Source organism: Parambassis ranga, chromosome 2 (assembly GCF_900634625.1).
Source record: "Parambassis ranga chromosome 2, fParRan2.1, whole genome shotgun sequence".
NCBI classification, from domain to species: domain Eukaryota; kingdom Metazoa; phylum Chordata; class Actinopteri; family Ambassidae; genus Parambassis; species Parambassis ranga.
Genome location: NC_041023.1, coordinates 27,629,271 through 27,646,952, shown reverse-complemented (window position 1 = coordinate 27,646,952; position 17,682 = coordinate 27,629,271). Strand labels below are relative to the sequence as shown.

General features: G+C 40.2%; 1 protein-coding gene across 5 annotated transcripts in view; it reads left to right on the top strand.

Moving 5' to 3' along the window:
* Positions 1–17,682, top strand: part of large1 (LARGE xylosyl- and glucuronyltransferase 1) — a 109,868-nt gene that overhangs the window by 36,982 nt on the left and 55,204 nt on the right. For all 5 annotated transcript variants that reach the window (XM_028400137.1, XM_028400138.1, XM_028400135.1 and 2 more), the window contains one exon: positions 11,858–12,156. In XM_028400137.1, coding sequence (XP_028255938.1) covers positions 11,858–12,156 — 299 coding nt within the window. The remainder of the gene's footprint in view (positions 1–11,857; positions 12,157–17,682) is intronic.

Here is a 17,682-nt window from a genome sequence, read left to right as displayed (position 1 = left end):
CATGCAGCAGATGTGTATGTACTGCAAATACTGAAAACACAACAGGATATGAAACATAATGCAAACATTTACAACACATGTGGGTGCCTTTGGCACCTTATGGGATTGAACCTCCTTGTTATTAGTAGTAATAAGAATGAGGTTTAATGCATTTTTATATGCTTTGTGCCAATTATTAGCCTGTCCCAGCCACTGAGAAGCTTCCTTAGCCTCCGTACATTCAGTATGTCAGGAGAGCAAACTGGGGAACAGAATGGACCGACCTTCCTTACTTAACTTACACAAGAGAAAGACTTCGAGATGGTAATCCATCAGCTAGAGTAAATGCCATGGCCTATTCAGAACAAATACCAGCCTGTCCAAGAAGTAAGGTGACATCTGTGTCTGTCTTCAATTTCTTCTCTATGCTCACATCAACATGTTAGATGTAGGCCAGTGTTACATTTCTCTTGTTGCTTTTTTGATATTCATCAAAGTTTACAGCAAATTTGTGTGTGAACCGTGTGGAATTATATTTAAAAGGGGAGACAAAAATTCTCCACAGCTTTAAAAGAAGATCGCTTTCTTAACTGAAGCAGCAAAGGGCTCTATTAAATGCTTTCTGGAGGTTTTTAAAGCCATTAGTCTTCGACTTACACCCATGTGTATACCATAGGCATGGGATGGTTCGGGGAAAAAAATCGGTTTAGTACACGTGCCCTGGTTCGGGCCGTGTGTTTTGTTTGGTTGTTCTGAGGTTTTTCTTCTGACTCTGGCATGGAGAAGTGTTGCCAACTTGGTGACTTTCTCGCTAACTTTGGCGACTTTCAAAATTTTTTCTGTTTTTGTTTAAAGCGACTAGCGACAAATCTGGTGACTTTCTCTGGTGACTTTTGGAGACTGACGTGAAAGCACGTATTGTTCTGTATTTACTGTCCTCAACAAGCAGCGGGTGCCACTATGAGCTCTTCCCCCACCCCAAAGCCCTCATAGGTGTTCAGTCTCACATCTCAGCTGCAGTCAGACCAGAGAGGAGACCCACACCACTCTGCGTCCAATCGTGTAGAAAGCTGCCGCTGGTCGTCATTGCTTATAGAGTGTGATGTAAATACCATATTTCAATGGCAGAAAAAACTGTGGTAGTTCAAAACACTTTACATTATGCAAATTATGCAATGATTGCATAACTGCATTTAGTGGGACAGCCACTTGTCTTCTTACTGAGAAGTTGGAAACACTGGAGCATCTCTCTAAAGCACATCACAAGTAGTGACAGAATGGAAACTTCAGAGGGGCCACAGCAGCAACGCAATGTGATAACTGATTCTTCAATGTGGTAAATGTTAGATAATTAGGCTATATATTTTATGCTGAACTATTCCAGTGTTAAGTAAATGTAAACTAGGGTTGGGCGGTATCCAAATTCTGATATTGTCAAACACCCTCCACATTTTACCCCAGTATACGTGAATACCGTGCCGTGCGCATACCCCCCCAGCCCGACAGTCAAATAAATTACAAGCGAAGACAGGTCCGCAGCTACAGCAAAGGTTGCCACAAGTGCGCAACAATTTGCCATCGCTTCTCCCTGACTAAAGACTTGAACTTCTCAACAGCATGTAAATTTCAGCCAGTCTTCGTCCGGTCTTCATTTGCCAAGAGAGAGGAGTGTCTCCGCAGAGCCCCGTCAAAACAGCGCATACGGCATTGCAGAGACACTGCGCATGTTTAATTTTAATTTAGCTGCTGTAGCCTACAATTCACGGCAGGTACAGTGCATTATAAACTGCCTGAAACATGACAAGCGATCTTTTTCAGTTAATATAGTTTTTATTGAGGCCATTTAAAAACGCATATAGCAAACTGACTTTTTTTTTTTTTTATTTCATGCTGGCAGCACACCACGGTATTAAACTGGTATGAGCCCATCCCGATGTGTTTCTGTTTGTTTTTGTAATTTTATCATGTTAAGAGCCTTGTGCAGTATTTATGTTAGAAGTTACACATGGTAATAAAAACACTTGTCCGGTAAACTGAAAACCTGCCGGTCACGTTTTCCGCTGTTCCAAGTTTTTCTAATGGAAACAATTAAAATTCTAAATGTAGGCTCAGACGGCACCAAACTGTTGGCTCGTGCTTACACCGTTCAGAAACTAAACACCATCTCAGCCCTTGCTCGTCCTCTAAAGCGCAGCAGTGTTCTGGTCACAGGTGCGACTACAGCTCTCTCTCTCTCTCGCTCTCTCTCCTCCGCGCTGTCACGTCATGTTCATAAACTTTATCAAACGTCTCCAAAAGTACAATATATTATACTACTGAAGTAAAACTGAAGATTCAACCACACAAGGCATCAAATAAAATATGTTTAATATTTGATCCTTATTTTTTTATATAAGTGGATTGCATTTTTTTTTTTATTGACGGTATTAAAAATGATACTGTCGCTACCTGTGTGCCCAGCCGGTATACCTTAATACCTTAATACCGCCCAACCCTAATGTAAACCGAACCGAACACCGTGACCTCAGAACCAGAACTGGGGATTTTGTGAGATTTTGTGTAAGAAAAATTAAACTATATCTAGTATCCATCACAAATTAGATTGAAATTTTGCAGTACAATTAAAAACACACTCTTAATTGTCAATGCGAATTTTGCTTTCCACGCAGACTTGACTACTTTATGGTGCCATGTCTCTTAATGATTACCCCTGGGCAGGCAGTCTAAGAACGAATGCATTAGTGAATGAATTAATCCACAAATTAAGGAATTACTTGAATTACCTTTGCGCATCTTACTAAAACAAATCACACTTGGCCCCAGAATGCTAGTTTTGTTAATCCTGTGTTTCATTTAGTTGACAGCAACAAAGTCTGCAAATGCAGTATTATTTCAAATGGTAAATATTGTCCTTTTACTATTACTCACCTGCTTGTTTATTACTTCATTGCTTTGATCCACCTGCCAAGTTTAAATCATTTGTATGTGCATGCAACACATGCTAGAGACACAAAATCTTTAATCATCATAACCTGCGTCCACTCATTAGATGTGTTGTGGTTTGGCTGAATGCTTGCAGGATTTGCATCTGGAGGTGATTTAGCAAGTGCTCTGGTCAGTGTCATAGGATAATTGAGAATCTGTGGCTCAGATGTGGTGGTATGGAGATTTGATCGCAGCTGTGGGCAAAGATTTCAGCATAAGCCTGGAATTTGTTACTTGGTCATGATCAAAACTGCAGTGTAAGAGGGAGCCAATGAAGATTAAATATGAAAGAATAAAAGGTAGCTTTGTTTATTTTATTCATGCCTTATAAAGAATATTTGCTTTGAATGTGCTTTAGTGCAGAAGACAGTAACAATGATACAATTTTCACCCAAGTTTTCTTGCTTCTATTTCGGTCTCCTTCTAATTCCATCATACCATGTACTTGTCCCGTTCTCCCACAATTTAATCACCATCTTTGAAGGTGTAGCACACTTCACAGTGCTGTAATTTGACTCATACACAACATGACAGTTTCAGGTCTCTGTAACTTGATTTAGCTCTGTATCAACAGGCGTATAGACACACAGCCTCCAGCCTCACCACAAGCCTTCATCTTCCAACAGGAGCACTGCTTGTACAGTTTCTTTTTCAATATCACAAATGGAATAATGGATGCTAATGAGTACATGTGAAGCCTTTAGGGCTTCATTACTTTTCAGTTTGAAAAAGTGACACATACCCTTGTCGATATTTAAGTAGGTCATTTTGTAAAGCACCAGTCGCAGTACTTCAGAGACAAATAGTTAAAAAAGAAAAAAAAAGAAAATAGAAACTGTATACAACTAACAACCACATAAAACCAAACTCGGTTTTTGGAACATTAACACTTTAAAACCTGGTCCTAAATGGCATAACGTGCCGCAGTCTGGCATATATCCACAGGCACATAGATGTATTCAGGCCTGAACTGTTATTGGATGTTGCACATAACGGTTACATACTAAACGTTGTAATGGTTCTCCATATCTAATGTTGTAGATTTGATAATTGAGCAAGTTTATTTGCTCTCAGTGATTGATCTTCTCTAACTAATGTGACTGCCACCTCTTTGCACTTATTATTGAGTGTTACACCAGGGTCAAACTGAACACAGAAGAGCTATTAGTAGCTGAGAGCTGAGTGGAGTTCTTCAGTGGTGATCAACATCTGATGTATTTTTTCCCCCATGTTAAGGGAATGATTCTAAGCAGACAACACAGAGATTATCCTTTATTAATCACATAAGCGATATATTATACATGATGTAAATGATCTGATGCACCCTGTGGAAACCCATTTTGCTCCTTTCTAATCTGCAGACCACTAATGGTGTTACTGCAGTTTTTCTGTAATATTATATCACTACTGTTTTTTTTTGTTTTTTTTAAAAAGAGGTAGACTCTTGCTGCATGCTTGTCTTTTCCTCTCTCTCCCTCGCTTCCTCATCTCTAGCAGACACATGCACATTTATTATTGCTGACTTGGTGTACAGAAATGTAGTGTTTGGGTTGTTTTGATTTCAGACAGTGACGGAAGGTGAAGCCATGATTGTGGTCCACTTCCAGTTAAACCTCGGTGTGGTTTGTGTCTTTATGTTGCGTCTTTTGGATTGCTCCATTCAAATTTACCTCCTCCCCTAGGGGATACTTCCAAAGCCCCAACTTTTTACATTAACATTCACTGACACAGGGGCATTGAAACAACTTTCATAGCTTCATAGAGTAGGGGACAGAACCTTGGTTAGTTCAATGGCCATTAAGACAACAACCAATAAACTAAAAATGTCAACAGGTTTTAGCATTAGCAATACAGAGTCCAACTAGTGCCTGGCAAGCATAGTGTCAGTGGTAGTCTGCCAGGCAGTGATAGGTAGCTGTCTTTACAGGATTACAGCAGCTACTGGTGGCACATATTTTTCCCTTTAAGAGCCCATACATATTTTTTTTGCTGTTGGCGTGTAAAGACCATTTCAAGAATTTTTTACAAACACAGAGATGCTGTGACTCAGCCAGACAGGGCTTTGGCTGTACATGTTTGTTTTAAGCCATAATGAACCACTAATATCTCACAGTCATTTAAGCCCTTCTCCTGTTTTGTTTTTCTTTCATTGGTGACAGGGTAGTGGCATTAGGTCAAGTCACATTAATTTATATAGCACGTTTCATACCACAAGCGCTGACCCAATGTGCTGAAAGTCATAAAACATACAAGAAGAAGTAAACCTAGCTAAAAGCTTGAGCGAAAATATACATTTTAATTTTGCTTTTAATGCATTTGTTAGAAGAGCAAAACATGCACCGCAGTAGTCTTCCAATGACAAATGCATGAAGCATCATATTTTTTTAAAAAGAGAATGTTAATGTGAATCTATGATGTATGATCGAAGTCTAAAATAATACCTAAGTTTCTTGCATATTCACATGGTGAGATAGAGGAATTAAAATTGTTGGTAAACCTTCTTCAAAATTTCACCCACCCAACTGTTCAGTTTTTTTTCCTTTAACAGTAGTGTTGTTTAAGACATTGGGTGCATATGGTCATAAATACATCACTAAGCATAGAATGTTTAGTGAGCACTAAATCCAGAGAGCAGTGAGGTCAAAATATCTCACAAATGGAACCACAACCTTTGCAGTAGAGGTCGAGAGGTGAATTTGTATCTGCTTTATTCCATCCTAACACTCCCCTTCTGAAGGGTGGAGTAATATTTAGTAGTTATTTGAGGTAACGGTTAATGAAATTTAGCTACAACACCAATTTTCAATGATGAGCTTGGTAAACTGTAGGAAGCAGGAGGATTGTTCAAGTTCTGATTGCCAGAACTGAAAGAGCACACTGCTTTTGCATGACAGAAAATCTTATGAGATGATTAGGGATCTAACTAAGGAGTGCCAGCTTCTGTAATCTTGTAGAATCTTGTAGAGCGACTAAGATTTTCAGGTGTGCAGTAGGCAGAGATTTTTTGCAACAGTTTCTGGGGTTAGATTTTACATTAGCAGGACCCATGCAGATAAGATCTAGAGGTCCTGATTCATTCTTTCCATGTTGTGTGTAAGTATAAATTAAAAGCTATAAATCTTCCCAATCTATTAAAATGTGGACAAAATGCTTCAGTTTGTGCAAAAGTAGTAAAAGTGAGAAATAAACGTACATCCTGCAGATTTTTTTAACTAGTGGAGTCGACTATAACATTCAGAGACTTTGCCAGTCATCAGACCGCATTTCCTCACTTGTATCACAGTGTCTTAAAATGTTCATGTAGTTTGGATGAGTTTCTGACCATAACGTAATTTGTTCCCATGGATGTTATACATTTCCAAATATACTCCCATGGTCAGAAACGTATTGATGCACATCTGATGGCTGCCCAAGATGGAACCTCTCACTGCGACTCAAAACAGCTCCTTGAACACCTATGGGTGACATCATGGATGCTTTGTCCATAGTAGCATACTGTATATGTCCTATGGTTTTCTTCTACAGTAGTATAATCGTAAATAAATATTAATCGGGTTGCATTTTCTTAACCTAATTTTTTCATTTAGTGTTGTGATTTTTAAGATAAATGTCCCTAAAATGGCCTCAATATCAGTAATCTGTTATATTTTACCCGACCTTCCCAAAAGGATTAATAAAGTATATTCTATTCTATTCTATTCTATTCTATTCTATTCTATTCTATTCTATTCTATATTTTCTACTATACATTTGAGAGCTCCTTTGCAGTACTTTCCAATCAAGAGTGCTGTAATGGCAGTGCTCAGGGAATAGTCTTTGTTGTTGCTATTTTGTCCGTCCTTCCTCATCCAATCGATTAGACAAAATGGGGGTTGCCTGTTGTAGTTGTGTGGAGGTGATACTCTGCCAGGTGAACAGATGCCACAGCATGATGGATGGGTTGCTGCCACCCAGCAGATATCAGCCTGAGAACAGGAGGCACAGGATGCAGCTTTACAGCTGATAAAAATGAAATCTGACGGACACCAAGGCAGCGAGTTATGAATCGCTCAGCAGGTCCTACAAGTATCTCTTTTAGCTGGATGCAAGGTCAGCACACTATCTTGAAAACTATATAGTTATATATTCTAATTAGAATAAGAAACCTGGACCCTGGTTATTCTTATAGTTCTGACATGCATTGCGCCATTTTTTCTGACTGGTATTGTGGAGACCTTTTATGTACATTGAGCACAGTTGTTTCAGCATCTAGAATATTCTCTGACTGCAAATAAAAGTGTACAAGAAAGAATTTACCAACAAAATCTCAGAATGTATGTTATGACCTCCATTTCTAAGGAGACAGCCTCCTGGTGCAGTGCAGGTTGTTTTTCTTATGTTCTCTGTTTTTTCTCCTCTGGGCAAATCGTTAGGGACACAATCAATCTGCCATATTACTAATTTACCATTAAATCGTCTTCCTATAACTTCTTGAAGCATAACAAAATGGAGGGAAAATTGATTGATCCCCACTCAAGAAATTCACTTTTTGTAGCAGGGCAAAAAATTTATATCGTATACTAGAGGTGTAACAATAGGCCCAGTTGATGATTCAGTATAAAGGTCATTCTGCACTTTGAGCTGTCATAGGTGTGAAGCACTGGCACTAGGTACAGTAAGTTTTCTTGTATGCATGGAGTCAGTGCTATGGAAGTGGACATTCTGCTTAATTTGAGATGGCAAGGTAAACATATAGAAGGTATCACCCAGCAGACTAAAGCAGACTAAAGCAGGAGAAGACTCACTGCCTAAGGACCTAAGGACTGCAGTTTCAGTCCTTAGGTCTATCTCAGCTGTTCTTTTCTGGCAGTAATCTATGGCAGCTTTGCTGTTATTGTTCTTCAACTTTCGCATTCGATTAGGATGCTTTAGACTTTACAGTCAATATTTTCTCAAATCAAAATGTAAAATTTAAATTCATTTCCATCAGCTATTTACCTGCGATAAGCTGCTGGTGCCTTTCTTTGATCAAAAGAACAACGTATTGTTGTTTCCCTCCTTTATGCTTTGCTAAGGCTTTTGTTTCCATGTAGATGTTTTTAAATACCTAAAAGCCAAATGAATTGGCTTGGCTGTATAAAGACCAGGTGCATCTGCTGCCCTGGAAATGCCATATGAAATCTCATAGCAGCCTCAAACAAATGGTCATTGAGACCAGTTCAGTGGGATTAGGCCCAGCAAATCCACTCTGCAAATTAATTACAGGCTAGACGAAACAAGAGTCCAGAAGGTGCTTTGGTTCTCTGGGAGGAGGCGTAGTGGGGCCCTCCATGGCTGAGAGGACCCAGCTATATTGGCTGGCTTTGTTTTTTTTTCATGTCCACAGGGGACAGTATATAAAAAACAAAAGCATGCCTCTTTATTAACACACATGGCTAAAAAACAAGCTGAGCTATGAATTTTGAAATATCACTGCAACTCAAGAAGAAAAATAAAAAAAAACTTTAACATGTGCTGGAGTTCAGTGTCATGTTCCAGAACATCTTGCTTCCGAAGTTCCCCAGCTGGCTGAATACAACAGGTTTTTGGCTTTGTGATGACAGATGCCCTACTGTATGGAAAATCCATCTGCACTTTCTTAAGCAGATATGCTGGGCACATGTAATCTTATATCGGACAATGCTTGCACAACTATATGTGGAGTTCTTTTTCCCAAAGAGACCCTGAATGGAGATTCTATTCTATTCTATTCTATTCTATTCTATTCTATTCTATTCTATTTTATTCTATTCTATTCTATTCTATTCTATTCTTTAATAATCTTCAACCAAGGCCTCCACTTCCCTCTGGGAGCTAAAATATGGAGAGAGAGAAAAAGAGCTTTATCTAGTCTGAAAAGACTCCGCTCTGCAGGACTCAGAGCTGCTTGTTCATATTTGAAATGGTCACAGAAAAGCAGAGGAAATTGCTGCTGACTTGGACAGCAAGTACACTAATATACTGTGTATATACAATATATGTGAAGTAATATGTGCCTAGAGCTCAAACATCAGCCACATATTGGTATCAGCAGTATCAGCGATATGTGCCGATCTGAAAAATGTTTTTACAGAATATAATACATTTATTGTTGGTATCAAATACACAGGAAAATGACATCTGGGAAAAAAAAATATGTTCATTAGGTAATGAACATGTAGAACAGGAACAACAATGACATGGATAAATACTGGCTGAGGTATAACACCATCCACCCATTTTCTGAACCCATTACTCCAGCAGGGGAGGAGATGCTCAAATAGGCTTGTTGCGATAAGCAATAAATCAATTAATTGCACGATAACTTTAAATGGGCTCGATAAGTTTTCCGGCCGCTATAAATTACATTTGCACACTCGTTTGTTTTCCTCTCTCTGTTTCTCTCCCTCTCCCTGCCAAAGAGACTGGATGACAAAAGGCGTTAATCCGGTGCATCGTAGCAAATAAAGTGTGAAAAGTCCAGCCGTCGGACTTTATATGGCTTTATTTACCTCATTGTGTAACGTTTGCGGGATGTTCTGAGCAGACCACGGTCAGCTCGCTGGGCGTCGCCGGTGGTAACAGTAATGCAGAGGGCTCTGAAGAAGCACAGCACCGGTTCAGCATTTCGACACAATTCACCACGAGACTAAACATGTTTATGTATACAACCAGCTATCAGAGAGTCCGTGTTGTACGAGTGAAGTTCTCTGCCTTCTTACTGGCGGCACTCGCGGTACAACCACCCATTCTAGTTCTCTTGCCCAGTCCTCTTGTGCCATCTCTGCTATCAATTTTCATTTATGTGTTTCTGTCTACATGGTGGTGTTTTTAAAATTCACTGCAGCTGTCTGCTGAGAGAGTGTGTGTTGTTTGGCTCTCTGTTGCTCATGACATGCTAGTTGGATTGACTTAACTCCATTGACTATGCTCAGATAAGCCATGGTAATAGGCCTACCACTACTCATAATAATAATATTAATATCAACATTAATATTAATATCATTAACAACAACAACAATAATAATAATAATGATGTTGATGATTGGGGGCCTTTCCAGTGTTAAATGTTCTTTAGAAATTAAAGTTTATTGATCTTTTGAAAGGGTGTACTTGCATTATATGTCGTTATCATTATATTAGTTGAACATGGTCTCAAAACGACAATATTATCACTTATAGGAGTAATTTCTCTTGTCAATTAATCGCCCAGTAAAATCTATCATGACAGGCCTATGCTGAAATGTCCCTGCCGCTCACAGTGTTCCCCCAGATTCTTCTTGGGGATCAATCACCTGCTTCCAAGCCAGCTGGGAGGTTTAATCCCTCTAGCAGGGCTTGGGTAGGTCTCAGGATCTCCACCCATATGGCATTTTTTTGGTAAACCTTTAAGGGGGGGGGCCAAAGTGACATCCTTCCTTACCAGTTTGCCCGAACTACCTCAGCTGGCTTCTTTTATGTCGTGGAGCAGCGGGTCTACTCTGAGCCTCTTCTGGATTTCTAATTTTTAAGAGGCTAGTTATTTTTACTCAAAAAAACAAAATAAAAACTATAGTATTTAAGTATATAAGTATATAAGTATTGATCCCAAACACCTAGTATTGGTTTGAGCTGCTGAAGTAAACAATAATATCTAAAGTAAAGTTACTCTCAAATGCATTAAATGTAATATAAGGATGTGATAAATACATAAAAGGCAAATAAATATTTTTAAAAAGCTATTTGCAAATCAGCCTGTCTCTAAGACCGAGGCTCTGGTTTGGAGGACAAAAACCACTCATAAGCTGATGTGCTTTTACCTGTTGAAATCAGTATTACAGTGATGTAGGAAGGGTGAACAAATTACCAGATACTTGCAATGCATTTTTTTACATGTTGAGTACTATTCTTGGTGATATTCTTGCCTCTGATTTAACCTCAGTGTAGATTTTAGGCTCAGAGATTTTTAGCTCTGTCTGTGAATGTCTCTCTCTTCTATATTTTATAGATATTTTTGGAACCTGTATTTTCCACTACACTACAATCTAAGGCTCATTTGAGGTTTTGCTTTCTCTGAACTGCTAGCTTATTTAGTATCACATACAGGGTCTGTTGATTTTTCTGCACATTGTTTACTTTACAGTTGTAGACAGAGTGTAGTTCAGAATCAAAATTAAGGTAGAGTGCAAAACTGGGCAGATAGGAACTACTTAATGTAACTACAGAAGATTCTGGTTCAAAAATATTAAACGTATCAGCTCAAATTATTTACATGAAATAGTATCTTTTTCCTGAAAGTGATGCCATGCTCAGCAACAGAGAAGAAGGCCAAGCTCAGATTCTAAACTTTTTGCATTCACACATTATCACTTTTGACATGCAGCACTGCAGGCTGGCATACAGTCCCAACCATCAAAATCTTTCAAGACTACTCCACTGTTTTAGGTTATATGTATATCGTTTTTCATTCTCGGTACATTGTTCCTCACTTTACACATCAGAAGTGTGACCAAAGCTTCGTCATTGCTTCTATGACCACTAGAGAGAAGAATTTGTTGTGTGTCTAAATAATAACAATAAAAACCCACGAACTGGTCTTTATCATCTGATCAGAATATATGCAAGGATTTCTCTACATCAAATAATATTTAAAAATAGCTTAACAGAAATCAAAATGTAGTATATCCTTAAAAGTGATGATTAACCTTCAGAACACCGAGATCTGCTGCAGCAGAATTATAATCTTTTATTACTCTAAATGTTTTAAAACACCATCAACAGTTTTGCTTTCCTCTTTCCAACCAGGAAACAACATTTGACACTGTTTTAGCTAGCAGTCACATGACAAAATATTAGGAGTTTTCGTTTTTAACAGGTGTCAAGGTTTTCGTCTAAACTCACTGTCTTGTCTCAACAGTGAAGCCCCTCCCCTTGTCTCCTTTGGAAGCCCAGTCATCCACGCCAGTGGGCGGAGTTGTCGAGCGGCAGGCCTTAGAGCTACGAGTGCGGGCGGTGGAGGAGGAGAACCGAGCATTGCGCCGGGAGCTCAGCCGGCCACCCAGGAGCCCGCCTGCACGCCTTTCGAGCGGTGGTCACCGTGGCAACCAAAGCCGAACCCATTCAGAGGAAGGCACCGGCGACAATGAAGGCCAGAAAGCTACTGCGGTGGGGAACAGCTCAGACTGCGTACAGCAGCCTGTGGTGGATAAGTGTGAGGTGAGACATGTTTAATGCAAAGTTTTCACGTAACTACAAAATGTTCCACTGGCAACACAGCATTCAAAGCCATTTTGTTCAGTAATGCAATATGACCTTGAAGGTTGTTTCCAGGAACTAAAGCCATTAGCACATTGTGAGACCACATTATAGCATACCTTTAGGCACGCATTAGCCTAATCCTCCAGCACTGACACTGTTGGTCTGCTGTTGGGATATGGCTCTTTGTCAGAAAGCTGGATAATGTGAGAGCTTTAACACAGCCATGCTGTGATCCACACACTGATAGTCGCTCACAGCACCGCATCACAGCACCTTTCAGCTCAGTGGGAGTTTTTCTGGACGACTGGAACAGCCTACACTACCACGTACAGACCTTTATTTGTAGAATTTGTCCTTACATTTGTGTATTAACAAATTGTACATGATACTTGCAGTGTGTATGATAAATATAAAGTACTGTAGGGATAGCATTCGTTAAAGATTAATTTCTGTTGAGCATAGCACTAAAAACACGTAGAAAACATGTTTTATGTATGAATAATATGGATTTCCACACAACTGCTTACTAAAGCAAAAAATAACTTAATAATAACATCCAGAGAACCAACCTGTTACATAACTAAGTAATGGTCTGTTATACACAGCAATATATCTTATGCTCTACACAGTAATAGTCTGTCATGTACAGCAACGGTCAATTATACAAAGCAACAGTTTGTTATATTACAGCTATGATCTATCAAACATGATAGTGGCTGGTTATACAAAGAATGGTCAGTTAGAGAGGGTATGTGCAGATGTCATTTCTCCACCAGAACACTTCTGCCTCACTTGAAAGGCAAAACAGCCAGCAACATGGCTGCCTTCAGTAGGGAAACAGTTAAAATGGAAGTGCTCTTTTTCCCTAAACAAACACAATGTTACTAGAAATGAATATTAATTTATTTCCATCTTTGTACATAAAATATACATCTTTCATCATTACTTAGATATTATGAATGTGTATTGTTACCGGCTATATAGTAATCAATTAATAATTACTATAATAAACAACATTTAAATGTATTAAGTATAAACAAAAATGAGCTTGTTATCATGACTGTTTTTTTTTAAATAAAAGCAGTGTTTCCCACAGACCAGTTGGCAATTTGTGTCATCGGGGTTTATGCAGGTTAAATATACACCTGCATGCTTATCTAATGACAGTTTTTAAAGCTACAAGAAGCATTTTGAATTTATACAGTTAAATCTTAATTCTCTTAGTTAGTTCCGAGTGATAAGACAAATAAATACATTTTTACTAGAACCCTGCCTGGACCTTCCCCACCTCAACAGGCCAGTAGTATTAGTTTGCTTATACAAATACCTGGCCTTTATATTGGAGAAAGAGCTGTCTTTTAGTTGAATTTGTGCCTAGTTTAGTTCCAGTCTTTAGATTCTGTGTCATTCAAGGAATGGATTACAAAAACAGCTGAAGCTGAAGGTTTTTATTTCACATATCAGAATCAGAATCAGAATCAGAAATACTTTATTGATCCCAGGGGGAAATTGCTTGAAGTCAACACTGACCTCAGTCCATATGTCAACCTGTTCATGTGTTGAAAAAGGACATTTTCTGGTAAAATAAAGGTTCAAATAAATAATGTGATATAACCACATTAATACATTAATAACATAAATAATATTATTAGATATATGGAACTACTAAAGGCACGACAAGGCAACTAACTCATAAATATGGTGTTATTATTCTTTATGTGACTATGGCCATATAACATAGTTTATCTCAACCATAACAGCATTTCACCTTATGTCGCCTAATTGTTGTTGCGTTACCATCTCTGTCTGTGCTAAATTAGGGTGCGCGATGTTCCATTATCAATAACATTGACCGTCCTCTTTGGGCAAATGTCCGCTGATTCGGGGTTTCCTTTTAACAGTTTAGAGGCGTCGTGTGTTGCGCATGGAGAGGAGGAATGGCCGGATCAGCTGCTGTCGGTGTGTGTGCATGCATGTGCGCTAGGGGTGGGCGATATGGCAAAAATTTTAATGATAAAATCACGATCTCGATTTTATCACGATTTGTTTCTGTGTAAATGACTTCAGGTAGCCTACTCGGTCACTTCTATCTATCAGTAGATTTAAAAGGCAAACGACAACTCTGATAACGTGCACTCAGTATAAGTTTTCAATACACATGAAAATTTAAATAACAATTACAGAACAAGTTTTATTTCAAATAGGTTGCGCCTTGTAATGCGGTGCGCCTTGTGTATGGGTTGAGTACCAGACACAGGGACATGATACGTAAAGTACGTACGCTGGCAGCAAATCACCAATCAGCTGAACGCTACGTCATACGTACACTACGCACGCTAGCAGCGATGAACCAATCAGATGGATACTACGTAACACACCGGTTCAGCCGATTGGTGAATTGCTGCCAGCGTACACTACGTACGCTGGCAGCAATTCACCAATCAGCTGAATGCTACGGTACTGGCGCAGCAACTTCCAGCGGATTACAGCTTCCGCGTTATGCAGTGACAACATTGCCAGCAAAAACATCCAGCCCAGCCACATCACCAACATGGATGAAGTCCACCTCACTTTCGACATCCCCGTGAACCAAACTGTGGAGAGAATGGGGACCAGCACGGTATCAATACGGACTGTAGTGGTGGACTGGATGGTAATGGACAGAAACTTCCACCTATGGAAGAGAAAGACTCTGCCTAAAGAAATGTTTCCAGCAGGAGTCTTTGTTAAGGAGAAATGAGGAGACGAGGAGTGGCTCAGGGAAGTTTATGTAAAGAGACCGGATGGTTTTTTTTCACGCATCACCCTCGCTGCTGATCCGCGACTCCGCGTACGCCCGTCTTACCGCTGGTGTAAAAATACAGGCGAAGCAGATAAATTCATAGCTTGCCGTAATCCCAGGAGGGTTAACAAAGAACTCCAACCGCTGGACATCGGCGTAAACAGGGCGTTCAAAGTAAAGTTGCGAGCGGTGTGGGAGCGATGGATGGCGGACAGCGAGCACAGCTTTACTGCGAGGCAGCGCCAGGCGAGTTACGTCAGTTATGTGAATGGATTGTGGACACATGGGCTCATGTTTCTGCAGTGACTGTTGCCCGAGCTTTTGTGAAAGCCGGCATAATTTCCGAACAATAATAATAATAATTTCCGAACAGCCAGCCGGCAACGTGTGTGGCTGTGACTCTGACAGCGACGAGAGGGAAGCTGGCAGGTTTGAACTCGCGCAGTTGTTTCCTGTTTATTGTTGTAATAAATGTTCTGTACAGTCAGCCACTGGTAAGGATGAATTAGGAATCACTGTGGTGCATCTGATTAAAATGCGGGACAACGTATATCCGAAGATGGTCTTTATTTATTAATAAAGTGTAAAGATAAAGTTGGAATCACAACAGGCATTCAGCAGCAGCCACTGTTCTGCCCATAGAAACACACACGCTGTTTCTCTGTCACTGCCACCGTCGAGAGAGAGGCTTCACCGGCTCTCCTCACTGATATCCAGCCGGTTTTTACTGAATCGCTGCTGATAGAGATGTGAGCGGCTTGCGGAGGATGCGGAGCTTAAAGCTGAGATGCGAGGGTCCGATCGCAGATCAGGGCTGGATGGACGAGGAGAAAATAGGAGAGTGGCTCAAGGAAGTTTACGTAAAGAGACCGGGTGGTTTTTTTCCACGTATCACCCTCGCTGCTGATCTGTGACTCCATGCGCCCATCTCACCGCTGGAGTAAAAAACCAGGTGAAGCAGACGAATTCGGAGCTTGCCGTTATCCCGGGAGGGTTAACCAAAGAACTTCAACCGCTGGATATCGGAGTAAACAGGGCGTTTAAAGCTAAGCTGCGAGCGGCGTGGGAGCGATGGATGGCAGGCGGCGAGCACAGCTTTACCAAGACTGGGAGGCAGCGATAATGAATTAGGAATCACTGTGGTGCAATTTATATCCGATGACAGTCTTTATTTGTTAATAAAGTGTAAAGATAAAGTTGGAATCACAACAGGCATTCAGAAACACACACGCTGTTTCTCTGTTGCTGCCACCGTTGAGAGAGAGGCTGCACCGGCTCCTCGCTGATATCCAGCCGGTTTTTACTGAATTTACGTACTGGTATGTTTTAGCGTAACCTGCGCCTTATAGTACGGTGCGCCTTGTGTATGCGCTGAGGACAGAAATAGACCGTGTAACTGACACTGCGCCTTATAATGCGGTGCGCCTTATGGTCGTGAAAATATGGTAATGTAATTCTGTAAAGTATTATTCAACAGTCATTTAAACAGACTGAAGTGTGCCTCCTAAGGTTAAACAATAAATACAGTATTGAGACTTAAGTAACTCCTAAAGTTCAATGTGATTTAGAACAAATGATCAAACTTTAATGGGAATCATAACTAAGGAAAAACAGAGCTGCTGCTGTCACCTCTGTCCACCGTTTACTAGAGTCCTCATATGGAGCCTCTTCATCAAATGCCTGCATTATTACACACAAACACACACACAGGTGTAGAAGAGCTGCTGAGGACAGAAACAGCAGCGAACCTGAATATAACGAGCTGGTAATGTTCAGAGAGGTGGGCGTGTACGTGCTCGTAGCATTATAATACATTCGTATACACGCGGCCCTTCCACTGCGACACACGTCACACGCGCACACAGACACAGGCTTAGAAGACGCGCCGCCGCTGCCGGCAGAAACAGCACCGACATAAAGGTGGAGTTCATTTTAGGGACCAGTTCCTCTGTTCTCTTTTCGTTTTCAGCCGTAGCTTCCTAACAGGGAGGCTGTCATTGGTTGGTCGTGTTCACATTAAGCGCACTAAGAGTTGGACGAGTGAAAAAAACTCACGCGTCTGCGCGAACATAGAACTGCAATTAATAGAAGGTGCTCTATGGACGATAAAACGATCTGTCCGTTCTGGCAGATCGCAGATACGTTCAAATCCTTCACGATCATTTATCGTCAAATCGCACACCCCTAATGTGCGCTTATGTGTGTATGCGTGTGTGTGAACGAGAATGAAAGGGAGAGAGAGAGTTGGGTGGAGTTGAATAAACGGAAGGATAGCTATGTTATAAAATCGTGTTGGCGAAAAAAAACAGAATCAGTTTTGTGGCTCAATTTAAGGGTGTGGCTCGCCATGAATTGGTCTATGTGTGGGAAACACTAAATGCTTGTAAAAAATAAATATAATACCCTAAATATTTAATAGACAAACCAATTCTAGTTGTGTCTGTAAATCACAGCAATCCATTTGCTTCTTCTCCAGATCTCAGATTTCTTTTTGTATCTACAGTATCTGCACTATATTAGAGGCTATGGATTTTGACACAACAAGCTTTTTGCCACCTAGTGGGCATAACCATAGTGACTTCTGCATCCCATGACTTCACATGCACAAAGAGATGGTCATTTATTCACAGTAATGGTCTTTCATGCTGAAAAACAGTATTTTCTAGCAACAGCAACATTCTGTTAAAAGGGTGTAATCATCC